Source organism: Botryllus schlosseri, chromosome 8 (genome assembly GCF_051294905.1).
Source record: "Botryllus schlosseri isolate E-star chromosome 8, Bs_hap1, whole genome shotgun sequence".
In the NCBI taxonomy this organism is placed as follows: Eukaryota; Metazoa; Chordata; class Ascidiacea; order Stolidobranchia; family Styelidae; genus Botryllus; species Botryllus schlosseri.
Genome location: NC_137243.1, coordinates 440,427 through 467,652, shown reverse-complemented (window position 1 = coordinate 467,652; position 27,226 = coordinate 440,427). Strand labels below are relative to the sequence as shown.

At 41.0% G+C, this 27,226-nt stretch overlaps 1 protein-coding gene and 1 long non-coding RNA gene across 5 annotated transcripts in view; one reads left to right on the top strand and one right to left on the bottom strand.

Moving 5' to 3' along the window:
• The window catches only part of LOC145444639 (uncharacterized), a 233,148-nt gene that overhangs the window by 35,895 nt on the left and 170,027 nt on the right, over positions 1-27,226 (bottom strand). The gene's annotated exons all lie outside the window — the stretch shown is intronic.
• On the top strand, positions 1,982-27,136 carry LOC145444566 (uncharacterized). Of its 4 annotated transcripts, none has more exons than XM_080322565.1 (17): positions 1,982-2,851; positions 3,039-3,100; positions 8,265-8,762; positions 8,827-8,942; positions 9,453-9,588; positions 11,590-11,686; positions 11,746-12,231; positions 12,515-12,597; positions 17,506-17,599; positions 17,657-17,828; positions 18,320-18,641; positions 21,562-21,733; positions 23,425-23,553; positions 24,284-24,411; positions 25,200-25,337; positions 25,394-25,547; positions 25,605-27,136. In XM_080322565.1, exons 3-17 carry the CDS (start codon positions 8,736-8,738, stop codon positions 27,035-27,037), a joined length of 3,687 nt encoding a protein of 1,228 aa, XP_080178691.1. In that variant the 5' UTR covers positions 1,982-2,851; positions 3,039-3,100; positions 8,265-8,735; the 3' UTR covers positions 27,038-27,136. The 4 variants fall into 4 exon arrangements, with proteins under 4 accessions (XP_080178691.1, XP_080178690.1, XP_080178692.1 ...); XM_080322566.1 differs by having other exon boundaries at positions 1,985-3,100; positions 18,320-18,462; positions 18,517-18,641; XM_080322564.1 differs by having other exon boundaries at positions 1,982-3,100.

Genomic DNA, 27,226 nt, shown 5'->3' with positions numbered 1-27,226 from the left:
TCATGTGATATTTGGACGACGTGGACGCGCGTGTGTTGTACTTGTGCGCTTTTGATTCCGAGGTAAAGAAGTCATTGAAATATTCGGGGCAACGACCGCAGTGAAACTGATACATAAACTTGGCGATTTCTAGTTTCCGCATACCTTCTATGTTTAGGACGCCGAATCTCTTCAGCAGCGACTTATTGGATACTTTCGATAGTAAAACACTGGATTTGAATAACTTGTTACCCAGTTTTAACCACATAGCTCTAAATCCCGACAGAACACACCATTGTGCTTATATAACTCAGTATGGCTAAAACTAAAGCATCAAGTATAGACGTGTCATAAAATGATGAGGCATAAAAACTCGACTGCGAACTCCAGGAAACTGGAGGTTGTGTTAGTCATGTGGTCCGTGTCGGGGTATCTGCAACTACTTCCTAGTCCTAAAAAAAGCGTTTGACTGCGTAGATCATAAAATTCTCATCTCGAAATTGGCGCGTTACGGACTTCGGGGCCCACAACTTGAGCTCATGAAAAGTTACCTCACTGGACGCCAACAAATGGTTGCGATCTCAGACACCTTGTCCTCTCCTCACCCGGTGACCTGTGGTGTGCCCCAGGGCTCAGTACTTGGACCGGTCCTTTTCACCTTATATGTCAACGACATTTTTGAAACCTCCTCATTGAACACCACACTGTTCGCTGATGATACTCACCTCCTCTCTTCCGCATCTTCGACGGCAGAGCTGGATGCCCTGACTGGTGACCAAATGCCCAAAGTCCATGAGTGGACGGCCCAGAACAACCTTTGCATAAACGCCTCGAAATCGCAATTGCTGACAGTCAATTCAAAAAATAACCTAACCGTTAATATCGCTGGTCAGCCCGTTTCCAACACAGATAATGCCAAATATCTCGGAGTTTTACTGGACTCGAACATGTCCTGGAAGAGTCATATTCAATCCCTAGAAACTAAATTATCACCGAAGTGCGGCCTGTTCTACAGCCTTGGGCGCTTCATGCCAGCATGGGTTCTCCTGATACTCTTTAAATCCTTAATCCAATCGAAGTTACATTATGGCATCCTCTGTTGGGGGGCTGCCAGTAAAACTGCACTCAAGCCACTGCAGAAACTACAGCATAAAGTGCTCCGAATCATAGCTAGGGCCCCAAAGGGGCCTGGCTGCCCATCCAATAAGTCGCTGCTGAAGAGATTCGGCGTCCTAAACATAGAAGATATGCGGAAACTAGAAATCGCCAAGTTTATGTATCAGTTTCACTGCGGTCGTTGCCCCGAATATTTCAATGACTTCTTTACCTCTGAATCAAAAGCGCACAAGTACAACACACGCGCGTCCACGTCGTCCAAATATCATATGATCGACCGAAAAGATCATCGCTCCATCAAATATGCCGGACCTGATGTGTGGAACAGTATCCCGCCGGCCATCCGACAGTCGACGAGCATGTCCACATTCAAGTCGAAATACAAGCAATTACTACTAAATAAATACAGTCCATCCTCAAGATTACCGGACCACGACTGACCTATCGATCTCGCTTCCAATGACATGCCGCCCTATTTCTTGTCGCTTTCTTTTTCTATACTGTATTCTTTACTTTCATTCAGTGTGCATGCCTCCTCTTTACTACGCCTAGGCCAAGGTGGGTGTCCGATTCCATTGACAAATCCAAGTCGCTTCGACATCTTCCCGTCTATTCATTGTATCGCATTTTTTGTGGTGTATTGAACTGATAAAATTGCTAATAAACCAATGATGATGAATGATGAGATATCCCTGGTCTTACATTCACGAGCATATCGAAGATATATCCACAGTCAGATATTTCACTCGCGGCCTTGACAATAAGATGGCTCGCTGCAATTGACATATGCACATTGCACGCACAATCAATAAATATATGATTCCGGCATCCGTATGTGTTGATCTAAATCTTTGAAAGCAAAAAATATGGTGATCGCATGTTGTTCAACTTGACCACAAGCCTGATCAATCAATTCGCAAACTCATCGCCAATATTTCTTTGCATATCCACGCGCCAGATGCGGCATGCTTGGTCGAGGAAATATGCTGATCACGTATTAGGAAGTCGGTCTATTAACGCGGACTCTCATCGAACGAACGAATCATTTCCCGTTTAGCAGCAATATAGTGACTCGCACATCAAGTACGGTACGGACAGTTGGAGGATTGACGCAAATATATAGAAGTTTCCGCTGGTACAACGAGTGCCAATAAAAATATCAGCGGTCGCAATGCAGGTTACATAAAACGCAGGGTAGTAAGTGCTCAGTCTATGTTATATCACACTCACTACCAATACGTATGGATGATATATACTACTATGATAGCATAAGGAGTGACGTTATTGGTAGTCTTTATAAAGTATCTACAATGTACATTGTACATGTTCACAATATTGAGGCTCCACTGGTATAGCTGTGTACCAAAAGACATATTACAGCAAATTGCTTTTGTATAGTAGCGAATTCATCACATCAGTTGATCTTGCTGTATAATAGGCATGCGTTTACTTTCCGTGAGACGATTATTTTCATTGTTGTAGGTAGAATTAGAGATCATTTCAAGTAGGCTCTATCCTTTCCTCTACAAATATTTTGCAACTTGTGCTTGTAACGATTTTTCCTTTAATATCTTTTCATTGGATCGTAGTTTTGTGGTGTTTTGAAATGGTGAAAATATTATTAAAACTGATTGATTGACTCTAATACTAATACGGTACTTTCAATACACAGTAATTAAATGTAAACGTGATTATTATGACATATATAGAAGAGCTAGTCAGTAACGAAGTACTTCTTCACTTTCGAAGTTAAAAAGTAGGTTTTCCTTACTTGTAGTAGTTATACTCAATTGGTTATGATTTTAGACTATCTTTAGACTTCTATACCTAACACTTTTCAGTTTTTAGCCAAAAATACTTACTTTGTAACTTCCTTGAAATTTAGAGCATTACTTTTAATGTTACTTGAGTTCAAACGATGACTATTTTTGTCACTCTTTGAGTATGGGTATTGGGGAGAATCTCAGCTCGAGTGCAATGTTACTGAAACATCGATTAGGAAGAGGTGAGCTGTTGCTATGTTTAGGGGTGTGGTTACGTTAGCTTTTGGGTTGGGAATAGGGTTACATTTCAAGGGTTTGATCTTGCGTGACATGTGCTTTGTGGTGCCACAAAAAAAACACCCATATTCGTTCATTTTCGAAGTTGCACACATCTAGATAGCAGTCGGTTGCATTGATTGCATTTTCTTGTATGGTGCCGGAATTATATTTCCTGCGATCTCATTTTTGAAGAGACTCTTGGAAACACACAACTTCAGTATAGAATTGAATATTACATTCATATCGACATACACAAAGTCATTTTTACTCAAAGTCATTACTCTACCAGTTGCTGATGAGTTATGACGGAGTGTCAGCCGAAAATATGCGAGTTTATTTCTATACGAATATATTATTTAATTGTTATCTCATTTGTGTACTCCATCTGACCGTGGTGCATTAATTCTTTGTACGCAATCTTGGTACAAAAGCCCAACAGGAGATAAGCACCTGATGTTTGTCTAATCAACAACAGCCAATACATCTCTTTTCGGCCACTGATTGCCGACTGACATTGCTTGCGACCATATAGACTAAATCAGTGGTTCTAAACCTTGTCTTCAGCGCCCCCAGGGGGCGATTTTGACTTTTAAGGGGCGAAATTGTGGGCGCTTGGCTCAGGGGGGCTGAAGAAAAATGGCCTTGCAATAGATGGTATACTAAGGACATAGTAGAACAATAGTTCTATATATCCCTGAGTTCTCATTGCAAACTAACATTCGACAAAATCTATCAAATCTCAACGATTTTCGTTGCGCTTATCTCGAAATATCCACCGACCTTTTTTCCACGAATGCAGTGGTTTATGCAGTGTATAAGAAGCGTAGGGGAGATGTGGTACCGATGAGACAATGGGGCTGAAAATACTTGAGACATTCTCATTCTCTGTGATAATCCCGCATTACAGTACGCGAATTTGTCTACAATTGCATGCTGGCAGAATCTTTCCTCACATGCAAAATAAACTTCGACCTGCGTGAGTTATGGGGTCTGTGACAGATGATTTATGTTTTGGGGGGTGTAAAATAAATTTGGATCGACGTATACGTTTTTCTGTATCACCTTCCACACTAACAAACCAGCCATAATTTTTATTGTGAAGTGCAGGGCTTGTATCAGGGTATATAATGCTACATATTTTTAAATTCAATTCCGTCCTCGAGTGGACTATTTTCAATTCAATTTCAATATTTATAGGGTGGGGGCCTATGGTACCATAGCCAAATCAAGCAAAATAGTTGGTCCAACTAATCACTTAACAACATAAACACGCCTACATGTATAGAGGCCGCAAATCATAGTTACCTGTGGTGTTTTATCGCTATAACGAGGTATTTGAAAGTCAAAATGTCGATTTACGGGTCATATGTAGCCTACGCCTCGCGAATTTCATTCAAACTCATGTAAAATGAATTTGGCTTACTTTTGGATTGCCAATTCCCCGTTGTAATACTCCCGTCACGCTAGCTACTCCAAGTGGTTTCGGCACCTTCCTATCTTTTCATTGTATCGCAGTTTTGTGCTGTTTTGAAATGATGAAAATATTAATAAACTGATACTTATACTTTACTTTCATTCAGTGTGCATGCCTCCTCTTTACATCGCCTAGGCCAGGGGTTCCCAACCGGGGAGGAATTCCCCCCTTGGGGGGAATTTTGCAATTTTTAGGGAGGAATTCCACTTAAGAATTGTAATGGATTATTCCAAATTGTTCATGTCCGAACTGTCATGTAGTCAACCAATTATATCCGAACGTATGTTTCTTATGGCTGTTTTTTTTTTGCCGAAAGTATGTTCAAATGCTATTTGAAATCTCTTTTTCACATACAAATTCCCCCTTTTTTTACAAAAACTAGTTCAGATGTGCTGCAGCTCGCAAGACAATTTCGTAGGCTAGCGACGGCCTCTCAATAAAATATATCATAAGCGAGCAAATGTCGTGCCGAATCTATCACAACAAGGCCTCTAGTGAAAGTATTTATCTTATATTTTCAAGTCAACATTTTCAGATAGTGACAAAATATTTCAACGTCATCGATTCAAGTCAAAGAGATCGCTAGCCTTGCTTTATTTTTAGAGAACAGCTACCAGATCGCAAAAAGACATGTTAAACTTGGTGCAATGTTGCCGAAACGTAATGGGTGTCCTAAATTTCAATGAACTCCAGCAGGAAATCTGATTACGTGTATGTATATATCAGGGCTGTAACCAAGTCACGAGGCTCCGAGTCACAAGTCAATCTCACTTCCACAGTTTTGACTCGAGTCAAGTCGAGTCATTTTCAATTCCCCATGGAGTCAAGTCCGAGTCCAAGTCACCGAGCATAGGGTCAATTCCGAGTCATGGTATTATGACTCGAGTCCGAGTCCAAGTCATTGTGCTGACTGCTCAGTTTCCAGTTGAAGTCTTGTTAAACCCATTTTTTATAACTCTGTTTGGTGATATTGAATGATTTGGATTTATGATATACTAATTTTCCTCACTTTGAGCAGTTTATTGTCGCATTTTCAAGTACCAGGACCAATAGACGAAATTCCAATAGGGTGGTCACTTTACTGTTCTTCGAAATTACAATGAAATGTCGGTCTTGGCCGTCTTATAGTCTCGAGTCATATGGCTTGGTTCGAGTAATGCACAATGACTCGAGTCCAAGTCGAGTCAATACACAGATTGTCTCGAGTCGAGTCGTTTCCGTATTTTGAGAAAATGACTCGAGTCAAGTCGAGTCATCAGAAAATGGTGACTCGAGTCGGACTCGAGTCTGTTCAACCCTGCTATATCTGAAAGTACCAATATTATTGGCCAAATGCATACGCAAACTTAAGAAAAAAATCGCGAGACCAGTAAATTTATGCATTCTGATTTTTCACAGCAGTTATATTAGCGATTGGTGCATGGTAATCCAAAAACACAAATGGAAGTGTGGGGGTCTGTTGAGTCAAGCCTTCCAGAATTTGTTTGATTCTGACCAAGACAATTGTTTTTGGAGAGAGAGAGATAGAGAATTCGTCAACCATGGAATATAGTATAGGCAATGTCTACAAGCATTCACGTCCAATAATACACATTTTTATATTTTCCTAACTATATTCTACATGGTATATAGACTGGGAGACCCGATATGACCGAAGTCTTCTAGGCCGGAGTCACCCAAGCATATTTGGCAGTATTAATAATAATATGAATCAAATTCTTCTCTCAGTCGAGTAGCACAGCAACGAGTAACGAAATAAGGAGGTCTACAAAGTGTTGTTACAGCCCTCTAGAAACAAACTTTCGGTACCGCCTGTCTTATTCTTCAGTCAACAGGTGTTTGCGCGGTAAAAATGACCTTTTTTAATCATCGGACAGATTTCTCCTAAGGGGGGAATTTTCGTTTATATTTCAGCAAAGGGAGGCACGTGATGAAAAAGGTTGGGAACCACTGGCCTAGGCCAAGGTGGGTGTCTGATGCCATAGACTACTTCAAGTCGCTTCGACATCTTCCTGTCTTTTCATTGTATCGCATTTTTGTGGTGTATTGAACTGATCAAATTGCTAATAAACCAATGATGATGATGATGATACTGATAGCTCGGGTTATTTTCCACAAAATGTTTTAAGCTAGGTATTTTTTCTGCAGCGCACTGCGTTTCAAAATAGAAAAGGTCCTGTAGGCTACTGTACAACTTTTGAGAGTGATGCCCTTTGTACATAAAAGATGTTTTGAAGCTTTTTTGCCAAAATAATTACCTAAATATACTTGTAGTTGACAGCTACAAAAATAAATCGTCAGAATATTTACTCATCGTATCATAAAGGATGATAATGATTAGTGTTGTTATCCCCATTCATGTTAAAGTTAGAGGTTGGTGCAGGACTAAATTTAATGTGAGCAAATCTTTACCACATTCTCAGTTGATTTAGTAGTCACACAAAGCAATAAAACATAACCCAATACAATTAACTTCCCCGTATTGCCAATCGCAGAGGAGAATTCGGGATGTGTAGGCTACATCGATCCCGAAACAAATGCTATGAGTCCGTAGGCCTCACCCGATGATTGATATAACAACCTGGATATGATCCCGAAAATAAAACATACAATTATACCGTCACGTAGTCACGAGCAGGGCCGTAACAGCACTTCGTCAGCCCCCCCCCCCCATAACGTTGGTCTTGGCCCCCCACAGGGTGATAAACCTAACTTCTGGGGGGCTTCTCCCCCCAGACCCCCTCAGGCTCTACGCTGTTAACCGCTACCTGACACCTACATTGGGTGTCCGTTTGGTGTGTCAGCTTTACTCGGCTGATCGCGCGAAGCGCGAAGAAATTTCTATAATTCATGACTGAATCGTTCAATATGATCGGGAATTGCATATATATTGCTATTAATTTTTACCCTCTCTCTGCTCACGTAATCTGATTTACCGGTAGAGCTGAGTGAGGTGTGTTTGAAAAGGTAGGAACCCTCAATAATAGTTAAACATCTCCGGGAGTATACCCGTTGACAGGAACGAAACAGCACTTCGTCAGGCCCCCAAAAAAACTTGAGTCATGGGCTTCCATTAGGTGATAAACCGTCCCCCATCACGTTGTTCACTTTTACCACGAAGTTATAGTGGTACCGTTTCGTGAGCCAGCGCCATGCGCGAAAATTTTCGATAATTCATGATAAATCGGTCAATAAGATCGGGAATTGCATATATATTGCTATAAATTTCTTGTCCTCTCTACTCATATTTACCGGTATAGCTTAGTGAGGTGTCTTCGAAACTGTAGAGCCCGTAAATATACTATAGGTCTTGGTTCGTCGTGGCGCGGTAATGGCCAACGCTTATATGCCCATTTCTATAAATGTTGCGTATTTTTTCTTGGGGGAAAAGTACCCAATAATAAAGAAATATGGCAACTTGAAATCGCGCGCAGCGCGAAAAATTTTTGAAAAAGTTGCATAAATTTTCAAAAAATACTCTATAATTTATGCTAATTCATGAAATAATTTTGGGCCCCTTTCGAGCTCGGGCCCCCCCTCAATTGGGGGGTTTGGGGTGCGACAGTTACGGCCCTGGTCACGAGTCACGTGGTCTAATAGTTAAGTCCCAGCCCGAAAGCGGACTTCGACCACTTACCCATTTTTTACTACAGTCCTTAAAATAGGGGACGCCAGACTCAGGCCACTTTTGAAAGGGGGCACTGGCGAGTGGCGAAGAAAAGGTTAAGAACGACTGGACTAAATCAATGGATAGGAATGGGAACCCACGACCACATTTGACCCGTCTGCACGCGACGTTGGTTCATTCGACATCGAGTGATTACTATTATGTTTGTATGATTTTCCCGCGTACTAAATTCGACTTATTGGGAATTTCCAATCAATATCCCCCCATATACTCAATGATATGAACTTCGTACCAATTGCCACGCATTCCACCACTTGTAATTGACGTTACAACACAACCACTCGTGTGCCTGTCCGGAATCATTTAACGTGTGTTTGGTTTTAACATTGTAAAGTATTAGCGCAGAATTAACAGAATATCTTTGCGAATGCGATGGCCCTTAATTCTTTGAAGCCTGCAAGGTGTTTTTGTTGACTTACCTGAAGCTCGCCTGGCAATGGAGGCCACCGGAGCTTATTCGAAGGTGATCAAAGTGGTTGAATCAGAATTGTATCATGGTCCACTCATCTCTCGATGTTGCGTTTCAGTTTTTGGATGACTTCGGCAGCGAAATCGGAGCCACACTGGAGGATCTAGCCACAGAGTGGGGAGAGTCCGAATATGATTTTGCTGATGATTTACCTGCTACCACTTTCGTCTTGAAGTGAGAGAATTATGACTTGGTGCTTGCAACTGCTAACCTGTGAATATATGCTTGTACGACATCTACGAATGAAAACACGGTCACTGTTGTCCTGAATGCTTGCGTCTTCTTCTACTGTGATTTATACAGTCTGTTCCCATCCTAGGCTCCAACGATGGAATCAATTCTGTCTCCTGCCAGTCAGGCCTGTCTCACAAATAATGAGTAACAATTTATCTTTGAAATTGCGCTGTGATATCATAATCTGTCATTTCCTGGTCTGAAGAGAACGTAAGATTGGTACAAGAATACTCGCCTGTTTATACGTGAGCCTATGAATCTGTTGACAGTGAGGCGTTAAAACTACATCGTGGACTGGCCATAAGACTGAGAATGACGTGTGTTGTTGGTGATGAACATCACCATTGATCATTCTGTGTTCAGTATAGCTTGAGTAGGAATCAATCGGTGATTTTAACTTGCTTTCGGTGCGTATGCAAAAAGTCTCGTGAACTCGGTTGTCATTTTCAGAGAAAGTGGATCATTGCACCGAGAAAGTATGGACAGCATTCCGGGCATAGCCGATTGGAGTCTGAAAAAAGCTAGACCTTTGGCGTTCTCCAACCCTGTGTACCACCTTCTCACAAATGGAGGAGTGATCTCCAAGGTTAGTTAAATGGTGATCCGTAATTTGCAAAATAGTTTGAGTATTGGATGTTGCGGCCACTCTATATTGCTGTTCCGAAAGTTGTGAGTGGATGAGACGGTTTTTTACACTCTATGCTCCAGAGCTGTCTGTCGAGACGTAGTTGTGGGTACACTGTATGGATTTACGGTCTAAATTTTACAGCGTAGAAGACACGTTCCCCATTACGCATCGCCGTTACGTAATCCGCTCTTTCAACCAATACTAACTACGGCGTTTGCGAACAGGATATGACGAGCTTAAATCAAACCGTCATATTATAGAAGTTAAACATGGAACGGCAACGACCGATTTTGCAGCTTCGTTCCGCTTCGCCGAGGCTGGAGTGGGGAATTGTTTTGCGTAAGCGACTGTACGATTTCTGGCAATCCAAAATCCCGAGCGCAGAAATTATTGAATCTGGTCTTGATCGAAAGCTACTGTTGCGCCGATTCCGAAAATATAAATTAAAATAATGATCAGGCACTGATCCACCTAGAATCCGTCCTCCAAGTCTGAAATATCGGCATTGTTCGAACAATCGTAGAGTCTACGATCATAAAGCTACGAAAGCCGATTCTCTGTCGCCAGAAGGAACGCCTCTACACTCTTGGAATATTTCATTAATGTTATGTGTTGTGTTTTCGGTTATTTGTAACCGAATATGTACTCGTTAACGTTTGTTTTGTACCGTTACTACCGTATCTAGCCCGTCTACTAGTTGTTTGTTTTTGTTATTATTACGTCATACAGACAAAATAGTTCTTACATTTCGAATTTGATTCACCCCATCACTAACGTTCGCTACTGATGAGAGTTAGTCGAAAAGCTTTTAGCGAATAAATTAACAATATGAAGTTATTGTTTCGCGTTAATCGTAGAGTCGCAACGGGTCATTGTTATGGCCATTGTGTTGCGGTTACCCGATTGTTCTGAACAATGCAGATATTTCAGACTTGGATGACAGATTCTAGGTGGATCAGTGCCTGATCAATATTTTAATTTATATTTTCGGAATCGGTGCAAGAGTAGTTTTCGATCAAAACCAGATGCAGTAATTTCTGCGCTCGGGAAGATAGCTTTTGGATTGCCAGAAATCCTACAGTCGCTTACGCAAAACAATTCTTCACTCCAGCCTCAGCGAAGCGGAACGAAGCTGCAAAATCGGTCGTTGCCGTTCCATGTTTAATTTCTATAGTCATATGCTACAAAGCTTAGTTTACGATATTTTCTGTACTTTCAATAATTTATCAGGCACCGTCGTGTTGATTGCCGCTTCATAAAACACAGTTGTTTACCAAACGCGCTGCGCAATGAGTCACCGAGTCATGGTGTATGCTTCCTGAAAAAGAGTACTGTAATTCGAACTGGAGGCAATCGTTTGCCTATAACTAGGCCTGGGCGTAATGATTCGTGCCTCAGGTCTGAGTTGAGTATCCCTAGTAATTCTAATGATTCCAGTCGAGCAGTGAGAGATGATTACTTCGAATACTTGAATTATACGCTCCTCACCACTAAGAGTTGAATACATATACTTTCGATACTTTTTTTCGGAGCATACGGAACATGTAGTGTAGTCCAAAGCACGTTAGTAGACATGGCATTCCTGTGATGTCGTCATAAACCCACGGGAGCAGTCTTGATAAACCTCCAACACATGGGGAAGAAAATTTTGTAGGATTCACTAATAGGGATATATAGAACTCTCTACATTAGGAGTCGGGAACCTTTTTTTAACCAAACAGCCAAATTGGCCCTATATTTTCCATTGTAACTCCCAAAGAGGCATAGACGTTATTTAGGGTTACCATATTTCGGAATCAGGAAAGAACGCTTTTATCAAATCATAGAAGTTACGGGGCATAAGTTAGTTTACCGAAATTGAAAACAGCTAATTTTGATATATTTACCGGAAATAGGTTCTCGATCTCTGCTATATATCATTGAATTCACCGCGTATACTGCTCTTGAAATCATTTTCAGCCACATCAGATGAAACTGATTCCTCTCAATCAGTTCGAAATCAACAAGACCCAAGACAGCAAGAAATCAAAGAAAGGAATAAAAGCCAAACTATCGAGTAAATGCGCTTGTAAGAAATAAAATCACGAGAAGTGAGACATCGAAAATCGTTTACAGATCTGTCTATCAGACGCTCGAACTCTACTAAAAAGCACGAGCCCGAGATGCAGGTAACTGCACCGCTTTGGACAGACGCTCCGACCGCCATACCTTCCGAGCCTCGAATCAGATCCAGAAGTTTGTTGACTCGATCCAATACAGATAGTTTCGACGAGAGAGACGAAATCGCTGAAACTAAAACGCGGCCAGACCAATTAGATTTGTCCACGAGTACTGAAAGTTTAAAACCTCCTCCTGTCAAAACTCCGAGAACTTCAAAAGGAAATTTCAGTCCCTTTGAGACGCCGGCGCCCTTGTTCGGCGATATGAGTGCGGTGGAAACGTCACAGAGCGAGCCAGAGCAGGCGAGCAAAACGATGTTGGAAGTGTTGAACGAAATGGGAGAAGAAAATGAAACTCCCCCCGTTTCAAATGTCATTGTCGAAGACACAATCGAGGAACAAGAGCCAAGATTGAAACGAAATAAAACCGTGAAATGGTCTGGTGAGTGAAACCCAAGTTTTGTGGCCTTGTCCCTGTTAGAGATAACATGGATTTGCATTTGGTTTATCAAACCTGTTTTTGGTGATTTTGACTAGACTAGGATCCTTTTTATAGATTTTAGATTAGTTTGAAGCTAGATTTAGATTTGGACATGGGCTTTCTAATCATGAGACTCTTGAACAAATTTCAGCTATTACGTGGTTTCGATTGGATTTAGACATGATACTTCTATTAATTCTGGGTTTGATTCTGGATTTTGTTCTGAAAATGTTGAATCTGTCAGGTTCCAGAGCGGCTCCGACTTTGATCCGCGAGTTCACGAGGAAAAGCAAGAAGCAATCGAACCAAACGGAGGCACCAGCAGAGGTACGTAAGATTGAACAGACTCGGTCACGACAGTCCCAAAGCAGAAATTCGGACCCAATCCTGTTCAGTGTAATTGAACCTCAATCCGGTTTCTTCTATATGAAAATATGGGAGCAAGAAAAACTGCTATATGGTTCCTTTCGTCCAAGTTTTATTCTCATTCTATCTCGGTAATGCATTGATGTTCTATTAAGAATTTTTCAAGAATGTTCTTGTTGAAAATGCTTAAATCCGGATTTAAAAAATTCTGTTCATCTATTTGCCCTGCCATTGATATTTTTTCTAATTCTACGAACGTAATGAAGTTTGTTATTAAGGATTCTTTAATCTCGGTAGGGCGTTGAAATTTAATATAAAAATACTTCGAAATTGTGGTGCAAATCATCCGGGTTTCAAGTTCCCACAAAACAGTATACAGATCATGTCATCATGTCATGTCATCATGTCCTTCATTCGGGCTAAAAGTTGAGTCTGGAATACCTTTTCGTATGAAATTCCGCATCCAAATCATCCTTCCCAAGATTGAGCATGCATTGCGATTGATACTTTGCCATTACACCACTCGGAACTTTTTATTACAAGAATTCCTCGAAAATGTGGGCAATTCAGAAACCAGCCGTGTCCAAATCCATACAAAACCGTTAAATAAACAAACAGAAAGTCACTTTCGTGTGCTAGACACCCGGAATCCTCTTCTGGCCCGGATCCGATCCCGTTTCATCAAAACTTGCCGGATTTCTGATCCTGATTCGTGAGATTCAAGACTGAGATCGAATCTTGAGTAGCAGTTGACTGCTGTCTTGGTTATGTGTTCTTTTTACAAATAAATTTATGAGATATGTCAAATGACCGATTACACTGGTCAACACATATTTTTAGGCAGACAGAGTAAGAGTGTTTTTTGGGGTTTTGAAGGGCACTGATTCCTGGTATAACCTTGGTTTTTTTTAAATTGGCTCTGGTTTTGGAGATAATCCATTGGCCATTTTGACTAAAATCTCATATTTTCGCATTATACTCAAGATAAAGAACGGCTCAGTCGTATTATAAAGTTCAAAACTTCAATCTACTTGTTATTTTAGACACTGAAGACTGTTTTAAATCAAAATACAGCAATATCATTATATATAGGGGCATTCGATTTATCGTAGCTGGATATCACGGATATCATGTACGTAAATAAACTCCTATCATATATATAAGTATCTACCTAAATACTCACTCAAATAATTTTGTATTTATTCAATCAGTTTTATGTCAACCACCTATTCTTAATCCAAAATAAGCAGTTGAAATATATTATTATTAATTTATCTTAAAACAAATTTTTTTCTTGTGCGATTTTCTCTTGTAGCAATTTAGTGCAGTCTCTCGAAAGGTTCAAGGTCTGCCATAAAATGTTAATCTCATCTACCCTGATAGCATTCTTTTGTTGTTTTGATGTCTTGGTGGACCCTTTCCCCTTGCTCTTGCACTCTAATCACCAAGACGATCAGGCAATAAAGCAAAATGACTGGACAGGGAGTGCACTTTAATGCTCATGTGTGATCCAAGTTTTCCATATGCAGATACAAATTTTTGGAGCAACTGTTTGTAGTTGAGTGCTTTGTGATGTTTCTAAACATTTACTACATCGTAGAAGAAATTTCATGCAGTGAGCTCCTTCCTTGGTATGAAATTGAAATCCTTCATCCGTATTCGTATCATTCGTATCGTTCATCGAAGGCACCATTTTCAAGTTTCTAGACCAGTGGTTCCCAACCTTTTTGTCTTCGTTCCCCACTTCAGATTTATTCCGAGCCTTCATTCCCACCAGGACCTTAACAGCACTTTGTTAGTCCCGCCAAAAAGACGTTGGTCTTGGGTCCCCAGAACCCCCTCAGCCCCGCTGAGCCTGTGCGATTTTCCGTGCAACTTATCAGCTACATTGGGTCTACTGTTTAGTGCGTCGCCTTATTTCGACTAAATGCGCGAAGCGCGAAAAATTTATATAATTCGTGTTTGAATCGGCCAATATGATCGGGCGGGAATTGCATATATTTTGCTATCAATTTCCATCTCCTCTCTGCTCAGGTAATCAGATTTACCGGTAGAGATCAGTGAGGTATGTTGGAAAAGGTAGGACCCCTAAATAAGAATTGAACATCTTCGGGTGGACCCGTTGGTATATTGAATTCGTTACATTATGCTACTTTGTGACCTCCTATATCTGCTATGTCGAAAGATATGGAAATCGCCAAAACTAAAAGCCACACACGATTTTAAATTGGTATTGCTTTACTGGCAAATAATTTTTCCCTGCGGGATGGCATTTGTCCTGTGGGGCTCAGATCGCCAGGACAGGAACATTCGGCGCCAGCCATTTAGCCAATTAAAAATATATGTATTGTGTATTGTATATATATCGAAGTTTTGGGTCACCACAAGGGCATTCCTTCTCGGCCAAGGTCTTCTCGCTGCGGATCGCTCTGGCACACTTCTCGGAGTTGCATGATACATAGCCTATAACATGATATGCCTTGGTGCGTTGTGGCGCAGTAATGGCCGACGCCGAAGTCTCCATTTCTATAAATTCTACGTATTTTCGTAGGGAAAGGGTACCCAATAATTAGATATTTGGCAATATTAAATCGGGCACCCAGCGCGAAAGTTTTTGAAAAAGTGGCATAAATTATTAAAAAAAACTTTAATTTATTAATTCACGAAATAAATTTGGGCCCCTTCGAGCTCGCCCCCGCCAAATTGGGGGGTTCGGGGTGCAGCATTACCGTCCTCTTCCCCACTACCCAGCGCCTTTGTCATCACAGAGCAGCTATTTGCTGGCTTGACTACACACGACACACAACCACACCAGTACGAAAGAAAATCGCCTATAACTGCAACATAACACTTAGGCTATTGTGAACCGATACCAGTAACACTCAAAATTTCGCGAAAGCTGTATTGCACGTCAAACTAGTCGTGCTGGATGCGCTTGTGACGCCATCATTGACCCTCCAGAGTTAAAAATGAGGTTTTGTGAACAACACGCAATATCATTTTCAATACATACATTCCAGAGCAGTTAACTGGTAGCGGTAATTGCGCATGTGTCTCCGTGAATATGTAGACTGTCCTGTATATAATTTTGAACAAATGCGTCTTTCCCCCTTCCCCACCAGAAACCATTGAATTCCCCACCAGTGGGGAATTCCCCACCGTTTGGGAACCCCTACACGGTTCTAGACTGATAGGGATACTAGGTATACCCACTACCCACTTTGTTTGCAGCAGAAATTTGTGCATTTAAAAGGCAAATGAGATGAGACGCATATGAGTGTTGTAGTTAAAATTTTCAAGGACAATTTGACTGCATTACACATTACACTAATCTTTTATCTTGGCAGAATGGCAAATTGGTACAGGAGAAAATATATTTTTGCTGTGCAAAAGTACAATTTTTAGGTTTGACAAAGAAAGATCTTGCATCAGGTCATGTTAATATTGATTGAAGAACTGAGGACAGCAGGAGGGCTCTTCATAGTCCATTCTCTATTTATGCGCAGTATAAAAGTAAAAATAAGCTATGATTTGCTTCCTACCAAGAGAAATATTTAGGGGTAAATAGTAATTTATGCTTATTTAGGGGTTTAAGTATCTTCCAAACTAGAGCCAATCTGGAAAAACTAATGTTATATTCGTAATCAGCAACCTTGAAAACCTCATAAACGACTCTTAGATGTTCTGCCTTTTGTTGACCAGTGTTATGAATATTATTTTATTACGATGACTTGAAAATGGTGTGATTTTCGTAGTCGATCGCTATTACATATTGCATTGTCTGGGTGACTTCTCGGTGAGGAGCAGAAATTTCCCTCGAGTAACCCTTCACTTTTTAAGAAAACTCCAACGATGCGTATTTTAGCAGATTCCAAAACAAAAAACATGACATTCTAAAGTAGCGGTTCTCAAACTGGGGTGGAGACCCCCTGGGGGGGGGGCATAAAAGCGTCTGAAGGGGGGCGCGAAGTCGCCTGACAGAAATAAAGTACATGAACTCGTAATGAGTTTAATTTGCGCTAAACTTACTAGTTCCTATAACGGCAGTAATCCTAATTATATTGTTATTAAAATGTCATGGTCGTGTCGTACTATCCATACACCGATGCTATATTATGACTGATACCAGACCTTGCAAGCGATCAGAAGATGTCTCTGAATTAGGATTAGCTGGTGAATGTGTTAGCTGATCCTTTCATGGTCTGTCTGTCAAGCATCTGTGCAGAGTGAGTAGAAAGACTCGAAGTTATGTAGAAATGAGATATTTACTTATAAGGTCATGTCATATGCCATACATAATATGCCATATGAATCTTAGCTACAAGGATTTAAATAGATGTGCCTTACAACGGCGAAGAGAAAGATTGTTTGTCCTGTTGAAGTGCCAAGTTTGAATGGCGTGCGGCCCGCACCTTGGTTTTGATTTAGCTTATGGTCAGGTACTTTTTACCAAACCCAAAGTCAAGAAAGAGAAGGGATTACACACCCTGGCTAAAATGCTACGTGCTACCATAGTACATGATTATCCTTGATGATATATTCAACTGAAAGACTTTTCGCACTGTACGCGATTTGCTTTCATCTCATAATTATTGCTCTGTGTATATTCCAGATTTTACATTTGAGAGGTCTCTCAACAGTGGACTTTCCATGGCATCAAACTATGCGTTGGTATTGCAAACATTCTGGTTGCTCTTTTTATTATTTGATGATATGAGCGTAAAATAGCGTAAAACGTAAAAAATTCTGCTAAACCGCCGGTTCCGCTTAAAAAATCTTTTCACGAATCAGCAAACTTTACGCTATTTGTAAATATCGAAAGTTTTCACGACTTTCTAGTATTTCTATAAATCCGTCTGTTCGTTTCAGGCCTTCGAACTGCCGACGATCGAATCTCCCGCGAAGTGTGTCGAACCAAACAGTCAAGCACCAAAACCGGAAACCCCGAAGAGACCTTCCCCAAGTTAGTGACACCCCTCTCGGAACAAATTTTCTCTTCACGCCGCCATCTTGTCCGCAGCTCCAAAGAAAAGAGACTCCTCGGCCTACACGCTTCTCTCCTCCCTTCTCCCTCCCGCGCCCAAACTGAGGAGGACCGAAAGCACGAAGATTCGGGCTTACATTCACAAGATGGGTTCGAATTCGCAGAACGCGCTCGGATTCGCTACCACGGAGTTCGTGAAACAAACAATGTGCGTTCGGTTGTAAAGTTGTGAAAGGATTCTGCATTAAGTTGGTTCCCAGAAGACTTCAACTAAGCTAGAAAATTCTAGTTGTCTTATTAGAATCATTAGACGGAAATGCCGGTAATCTAATTCTAATCTAATACGTGATATGTTTGTATGCTCTTATTTGAATTCTAATCTTTTTATGAAAACACTACGGAAGAGCTGTTCGGTGCGAAATGAGCCAAGCTTGGTGTACAGACATTTTCCATTCTCATTCTGGCTTGATATGAACTGAACTTGATTTTTGTTGTTGTTCTTTCTAATTCGAATTCAATCCAATTTTCGAGATTTTGCGAACGCAGTCATTGTATATATTCGAATCTAATTTGGAAAGACTTTGTATAGCTACCATTCTGATAATAATCTAATTTGGTAAAACTGTATAGCTGTAATTCTAATTCTAATTTGATCAGTAAAAGCCATAGATTTACTAGTTTTACAATCCCGGTTCGCAGGCAATCCACGGAATGCAGGCCGCTTGTGATACTCCACAGCGTTCGAAGTTTCTTGACGGACATCAAGAAATATCTCGTCACCAACCCTCACGTCGGATTCATGTCGAAAATTCAGAAAATGTCGGTGCCAATCAACGATATCGGTATGGACAGTCGACTTGTCAAGAAAACATTTATTTTTCTTCTCCCTGATGTAGAGGGCGCTATCGACGACGCGTTGGAGAGGCTGGTGCTTTACCCCCTGCGGGATTTCATTTACAAACGACTGGTGCTCAGTTACGCGCAATCTGGAAAGATCAGAATGGTCGAAGATGCCATTCAGGTAACCTACAGAATGCTTCTACTTCTTTTTAACTACTTATTCAAGTGATTATGCTCCACATCTACCTAGCACATTTTTCACTTTGAATTTTGTATAACGTATGAAGTAGTCCTTGTATACATGTTTAAATCACTTTGACGAGTGAAATCGTCGTAACAATTGGTTGAATATGGTCAATTTTCTGTGAGAGCTGTATGCTGTCTCGAAAATTACACCTGTTTCTGGCATAGGCATCTCCGATTCACGGCCAAAACAGTGATTCTTAACCTTGTCTGATGGCGAACCTCACGCTAATTTGCAATCAACGAGAACAAATATTTACCCCGTTGCACAAGTAATACATTACTATAAAATACTGCCGCGCAATATGAACCATCAACGTCAGTGTTGAAAGTATAAAATATTACTTTCACACAAAACAAAAATAATATCGTAAACATTTACTACAAATCTTACGAGTCGAGTGTGTGCTCTGAACAGGGCCGTAACTGGCGCACTCTAGGCATTTCGTCGTCGACCATGCACTTGCGAGCTTGGTTGATCATGATCACCCTATGGTTGGGTTACCATACGTCCTCGTTTTTGTACTTTATTTGAAAGTGTCGTCGGAGGACGCCCAAATGTCCTCTGTTTTTTTAAATTTTTGTTAAATATATGGGAAAATTCGACTTGGAGTAAATCAGCACTGAAGTAACGCGTAAATTTACCATTTTTTCAAGCTTTTCCTCCTGTTTTGCAAGTCTGAAAATTTATGTCTGAAGTGTCCTCTTTTCAGATTTCCAAAATATGGTAACCCTACCTTATGGTGGTCCACACTCTCAGCTAATAGAGTATGTATTTCCACCCGTGTACCACCCCTGATATACGGGTGTGAATCAGAGTTGGATCAATCACAATATTTTAATTCAATTACAATTACAATTACCCAATGCTAAAAATGTCAAATTACAATTACAATTACTGTTAAACATGTATTTAAAGACAATTATAATTACAATTACAATTACTTTTAAACAGATAATTGACTCAGTAAAGAGGTGTTCTTTGACAACCGTAGCGACGTAATTAGCAACAATCTCAAGCTATTCATGTTTCATTCCTGATATGTAGAATACCCTTTAATTAAAAAAAACTCGAACGTATTCGAACTATTCCAAATCATGAGTACTGAAAACTACAAGCACAGAAAAATGTTTCAAGCGACTGTTAAGAACCAAAGGTTTGAGCGACTAACAGCGAATAGGCTACTGGACAGTCAATGAAATGTAATCAAACGATTAGGCTACTCAGAGCTGAGTCAGGATAATGAAATGTTATTGGTAAGGCGTCAGCGATAAGGATGCTACCGATAAGGTGCGCAAAATTAAAATAAAAGCTAAAGGATAGAACCTCCGGATAACTAAGAATTACAATATTTTGGTTCGCATTTACATTTTAACTTGCTCGGAAACTGTTAGATTGCGTTTGATGAACGTTAGGGTGCGAAAAGTTTCTGGCCCCAGTAAATTAGGCCAAGATTGAAGGTAAGATTGGGATAACATCTCTACAAATGCGAGATCAAATTTGATGAAGCCTTGGTTGGAAACTTGATTTTTTTTTGCTATTGTTGCAACAAGCCTCGGTACTGGTCAAGAGATTTTTTTTAAAACTTTGACCGTGGTGTAGGAAATGGTTCGGCACAGGTTTCAGAAGAGTTTATTTGCTGTTCATCCATTTTTGAAATATTACGATTTGGTTTAGCCCACTGGTTCTCTAACTTTCTTAGACACGCACCCCTTTATGACAGTGAATATTTCGTGGCCCCCTTATCGTCATAGCACACAATGAAACCAGAAAGTTAGCAATCCTTACATATAGTTTGATGGTATGGAAGGTTATGATGACTATTGATGAGAGAATTCTCCAATACGAAATTCAGAATATACACCGAGCAATAACCATAAAACGGAGGTGAATCGGGCCAACCGCGGGAAAGATTTCAATTCACTGAAGCGACGCGCCCCGTTCAGATGCTTGCACCCCGCCCAACGGGGCACGCCCCCAGTTTGAGAACCACTGGTTTAGCCTATATTGTAATTCACAAAGTTTTCTGTTGCTACTGAAGTATGGGAAACAGTTTAGCGTGACTGAATTATCTATAGTTATAACGCAGCACGCATAGAACACCGATGTAAATAGGCTAATTATTACATGTGGTGACTGTTTACTAAGGCCTTAAGGCCCCTCGTCGTCATCCTGGTTCGTACCGGATTTTCACTGGTGCGACGAATAAGTGATTGATTAAATGATTATTTTATGTTGTGATTGTCAGGTTTCCATGAAAATGTAATTGAGATTGTAATTGAGCAAAATTTTGATCAAATTACAATTACAATTACACAAAATAGAAATGCTTCAATTACAATTACAATTACATGAAAAAATGTAATTAATTACATTCACCTCAATTACAAATTACAATTGATCCAACTCTGGTGTGAATACCCATGGCACACGAAACCAGAACCTAACTCATACTTGTATAGCGGTATAAATCGAGTACAACATTTTAAGCCGAATTATGCATGCACGTATAACGTAAGAAGGTATATACGCAGGCACCTACTCTTTTCGCTAAGAATGCAAGACCGACGTTTTGGGGGGTCTGACGAAGTGCTGTTTCTGTACTGGTCATGGCATCCACTGAACCACCGAGACTGGCTCAGCGAACCCTTTCGCTTTCGCATTGAAAATATGTGACCCATCGACCAAATCTTTTAAAGTACGTTTGACCTGTGTTACAAATCGCTGCTTCAGCTTGTACTTGAGGAGAATTTTACGAAGTTAGTTCTACTTCTACCAGAGTAGCAATATTCACTACTTTGACCACCTCTGTTTGTGACGATGTGACGCGTAACCAATCATACGATATCTGCATCAGATCGGAGCCACAAAAAGTCCGAAGGAGCTCGGAATCCGGGACTCGCTCACTCCACCCGACGAAGAGGCGTTGGAATCCATCCGAGTTCATTTCCAAAATTTACAATCGACTTACTCGCCTTATCACAAACTGAAGCACCTGCTTTCCGCCGTCACCACAATCTACGAGAACAGTAAGGAAACATTGGGGCCTCACTTAACCGCTCTGCGACGGCTATAGGAGCGCTGGGCGAAATCGATTACTACCTGAGTATACCGGAGTGATTCGACTCCTTGTCGAGTACTGTATTGGGCTTCATGTCTGCGAAATATAGCAAAGTTCAACTACCACAAAGAAAATATTCCCGGTTTTATACCACATTAAAGATTATTCGGTATTTTGCAACAACCTATTTCATCGCACTTTTTCACATTGGGTTAATCGCGACTGCACGGAATTTTCATTTCCACTGACGCGCTTAGCGTTGTACTAGGGGAGACTAGTCTACATGTTTCGCGTTCTGAGATAAGACCAATCGAGGGCTTCTGCGTTTCCACGCCGGGGAAAAACATTAAAACTATAATTCTGATTGAACTCTTAGTGCAGTGGTTCTCAACCGGGGGTCCGTAAAGCATTTTGGGGTGTCCGCGAAGCCTCTAAATTTGTTAAATGATTGACATCCTAATTTTTATTTATTTTTTCATTAGGAAAAGCATGAGCCAGTTTCGCTTCCTAATTGCTAAAACTTTAGGACTCACATCATTGAAATGGTCGTCTGAGACGAAACATCCGACTGTGCCAACTCATTTCAATTGTCAAATTATTGCCAATAGCCTGCTGGCGCAAACATATTGCTAGTTAGAGATGTTTTGTTGGGGTTTGTGGAAAAATGAAATGTTGGAGATGGCAAAATAAAACAGGGTGACTTCGAAATGCTTGCAAATTTTTTTGGATTTGGAGTTGTCAGTCTCAGCAAATTAGTAAACAGTTGTTTAAAACAGAAATTCCTGATTTCCTGAATTCCTAATCTGTCCCAATGAGGGAATTAAAACCTCGCCACGCTTCTGTGAAATAACCACTAAATAACTTCAATATGACTTGCTATATAGAAATGACTAGGCTGCTTGGACGTGATATGCTCATTAGAAATCTACACCAAAAGCTGTCGTCGGATGCGTTGCGCGTTAATATTACATCCGCCACTAATATATCTTTTTGGAAATGGACTTTCGGCACTCGTTCATATCAAATCGAAAACGCGGATTTTCCAGACAATAAATACAGCTAGAAAATGCCCTTCGAAATAATAAGAGTGTGCTGCATATAGTATGCTGTTAGTGTTTATCACTAGCCTGCAATTAACATATTTGCACAAGACAGATGACGGTTGCACGATAATTGAGCTAATTTTGAACGAAAACTTAAGGGGGTCCGCGGGGGTCCGTGACGGTCCGAAAGGGGTCCGCGAAGACAAAAAGGTTAGAGAACCACTGGTCTAGTGGAATGGGTCGCACCATTTCAGTACCCGGAAGAAATCTTCCCTCACTACCCGACTAGAATCACTAAAATTAACACTCGACTCGGATTCGTGTACTCGAATCATTTTTCTCAGCCCCGTAATCTGCGACTTCTAGATTAGGAATTTCTATCTATTTCTCATAGTTTCCAAATGCGGCCTTTCCAGTTTAACTCATGTCTAAGCATAGCAATTGGTGTAAAGCTGATCAGATTAAATGTTATCAAGTTTTGAAAATGTGCCTTAAGCTATAGATCCCATATTTTTTTTATAACTGCTGAATAAATGGGGTTAATCAGTGAAGGTGCTAGTTATTGGTTGTCGGCTGAAAATTAGATTTACTGTTAAAATGACTCAAATTCTTTCAGCGTACGACGAAACCTGCCCGGACAGAAGCGCTCGCAGAATCGGTGCGGATGACTTCCTGCCTCTTCTCGTTTATTCCATCACAAAGTGCAACTTTGCCGCCGCGGACATCGAGGCGCAGTACATCGACGGTACCTCATATCGGCAATATTTTGAGCAATATCAAATGCGTTTGTTATAGAACTACCTTTTGTATCCAAATTTCACTGGCTATATAGTTGGAAAACTTGTAAGGAATATAAACGTCCTGGAATGCCATTAACATTGGATATGCATTGCGAAAAAAACAGCCACACGCTTCATTCTAATTCCGTGAAATCTACATTGGCGCGACAAAAGATGCTTCAGATATGGACCATATCACTTGGGGAACATATTTTCCTGTGTTTTACCTGCCTTTCGGTTCATTTCCTTTTCGTAGTCGCCTTTTTCAGTGTGGAAAGTGTTTCAGTTGCCAATCACATCACCATCATTCTAACGGGCTACCTTAACGAAGTAGACTAATTTCCAGGTTATCACCGTCGAATCTTTTTGCTAATTGGCAATTTCTTCATCCAAACCTTACCCTATCGTGGTGTAAATGCGAGAAAAAGCATCACTCTCCTTTCAGGCATGCATGGATTACGATATCTGGTCACTTCGAAGTGAGTGAATGCGCCACCGTAACTATCTTTATTATTACCAAATATGGTCAAAGTTTCAAACTGTATATATAACTTCACCTCGAATGACTCTAATTGACTCGAATTATGTGCGCAGCAGCGTTTTATTAGGCACCGTAATAATTTTTTTCAACTAGCCAGTGAAATTTGAAAAAACAGGCATTTTTGAGCAACTCTAAATCGTCTAACTTTCTTTCAGGTCTCTTAGACCCGGCATTGCTTCTGGGCGAGGGTGGCTATTACCTGACCACCCTCATCAGCGCCGTTCAAGTTCTTTCCAGGTTCAAGAAGAGAGAAGAACCGCTTCCACTCATCACAGACCTGCAGGTTTCTATTCGCGGTTAATTTTAAATCAGGGGTTACCAAATTGGACTTACGCAGTGGCCATCTTTGAAAATTTGAAAAAGTCATTGTTTATTTCAAGCTTTTGAAAAGTTATGAATCTGGCTTATTAAGATATCGACATAGTAAGAATGATAGAATAATATAAATACGCAATAAACGTGATAGATAGTACATTATTTAGTTACTACATATTTAGTCAATATGATGGTTGAGCGTATTTTCCCCTGACAATGTCCAGTGTCTTAATTGCTGGCCCAATAGTGGAGGGTATAGATTGTAAACTCAAGATCAAGAAATAACTCATTGCTATACTAGTATTTTTATTAAATTTTAATTAATTTCTTTTGTTATGGGGAGTAGTTATAGTAGAGCAGGTGAATATGATAATTTTTTTACATGGTGCCCTTACTGGGGAGGCGATGTCATCTTTTCCGAAGATTTGTCCCCTTTTTTCGAATGACGTCCTCTTTTTTGCTTTGAGTTTCAGGCGATTAGACATCAAAGACTAAAAAGTCAACCCGGCACAAACTACACGCATAAATCTGTTTTTTTCTGGAACTGCTGCGAATGTTAACTAAAAAGTAAAAAAACGTCCACTCACAAAGAATCACAACTATATTTTAACTCCCCGTTTTTATGTCTGCTATTAAAATTTGAAAATAGTGTCCTTTCGGATCCGAAACTATGGTAGCCCTCCCCCACAAAGACTCGAACATCAGTTTGGCAACACTTCTCTAAATCTTACAAATAAGTCGCGACTTCTTCCGCAGGGTTTTTTGAAAGTCGCCATCTCTCCGAAAACGGACGCCGACATCTTGATGCACAAAACCCTGCACGTTCCTCCGAGCATGACGGCCAGCAGTCTCGGTTCGATGATCGCCAAGAAGTTCGCAGTCAAACAGCAAACCGTTCGTTTGCTCGTCCATGTATTTTTTAGATCTTTTTAAAATTTATATATCCGTAGAACTTCTGTCTCCACGTGGTCGTGAACAACGTCGCTTATCCTCTCAAACCGCACGAGTTTCCGCAGCTCGTGAAAATGGATTTGCTCACTCAGTTCTCGCCTAAGACCTTTTACTTCGTTTACAGACAACTGGATTCAGACACCGGAATAAAAGGTTCGTTTTTCGGATATGTTCACTCCCCGCCTGTTATAATCATGTCATTTTTTACAGAAAAATCGATACCGGCCTCGAAAGATTCCACTGAAGACTCGGAGGGCGCTTCTGAAAACGTTATCGTGATGTCAGCAAAACAGGATAGTGACGCCACGTCGACTCCGGTCGCAAATGTGGAAAATATAATAGAAAAAGAATGCACTTTGGGAGAAGGATTGCCCAATCGCCAGCCCGAAACATCTTCTTTGTCTGAGTCAACTAAACTCCAGCTTGAGTCAACGACTTCTTCAACCCTTACTCCCCAGCCTGAGTCACCATCTACTTTGTCTGAGTCAGCAACTCTCCCACCAGTAACATCGTCTACTACTTCTCTGTCCGCCCCGATCCGGTCCGACTCATGTACTGTTTTAGAAGCCCATGTTGAGTCAACTTCTACATTGCCCGATCCTCTCCAGCTTGAGCCATCTACTTCTTCAACCCTTACTCCAGAACCTGATACACCTGCTATTTTGCCAACTCCTCCTCAGCCTGAGTCAACTAGTTCCTTTTCCGATACTCCCCCGTTCGATACTGCGCCAATGTCTGACACAGAAGAATTGCCCGAACCTCCTCAACCTGAGTTACAATCTACTCTGTCTGAGTCCCCTACTCCCCTACCTGAGTTTCCCCAGCCTGACTCACCCCATCATGAGTCACATTCTACTTCTTTGCCCCCTCCTCCTCAGACCAATTCAGACACTTCTTTAGATCCCCCTAGCTATCATGAGTCACCTACTCCTGATTCCCTTTCTACTATGCCCCCTCCAACGCAGTATGAGTCACCCCAGCCTGAAACATCTGCTTCCGCACTCAATCCTGCGCAGCTTGACATACCCGACTTTTTGCCCCCGCCTGAGTCATCTACTACTTTAGACGTCCCTCTCCAGCCCGAGTCACTTTCTGATTTAGACTTCATTCCCCAACCTGAAGCTTTTACTTCTTTTCCCTCCCCTCCGCGGCCTGACTCACCTGCTACTTTGGACTCCACTAGCCCACCCGAGTCACCGTCCGCTTTACCCAATCCTTCACAGCTTAATGCATCTACTTCTTTACACGCTCCACCCCAGGCCTACACTGTGCCCATATTTCGCACAGACAGCGAGTCCCCAATCCGTACAAGTCCGGCCCATTTATCACCGACCGTCGACACATCAGACGGTGAAATTTTGTCCGACGACGAATCTTGGAACGAATCTTATCTTCAAGCGACTCGGGTCGACGATTTCTCAAGTCCCGCAAAGAAAACTCTATCCTCTTATCACCCAACTGAGAGAAAGTCCTCTCTCGCGACTGTACAAGACGGCGAGGAGTCACGGAAGTCTCACCCGGACGCCCATTCGTCCCACACAGACAATGACGGGTTATCCACGTCTGTTTCAGTGCTTAAAAATTATTTTGAAAGCGAAATCGACAAGGTGACCAAACAGACGACCAAAAAGAGCCCAAAATAGTCGAAAAACGTTCACACAGTTCTTTGCACTTCATTTCACTGTAAACAGTCGTACAATCATTATCCGGATATTGCAATAAAATCACATTGACAATCTGAATTCTTCGCCATCATTTCTGTTATGTTCTTGATCTTGTTCGAACAATAACACAATACGACGAGGTTGCAATACGAAATCAGTATATTATAC

Coding starts and splice junctions, on each gene's coding strand:
- LOC145444566 (XM_080322565.1), top strand. CDS start 8,736: ATGGAGGCCACCGGAGCTTATTCGAAG. Junction 8,763..8,826: donor CCACCGGAGCTTATTCGAAG/GTGATCAAAGTG, acceptor GTTGCGTTTCAG/TTTTTGGATGACTTCGGCAG. Junction 12,598..17,505: donor AAACGGAGGCACCAGCAGAG/GTACGTAAGATT, acceptor TGTTCGTTTCAG/GCCTTCGAACTGCCGACGAT.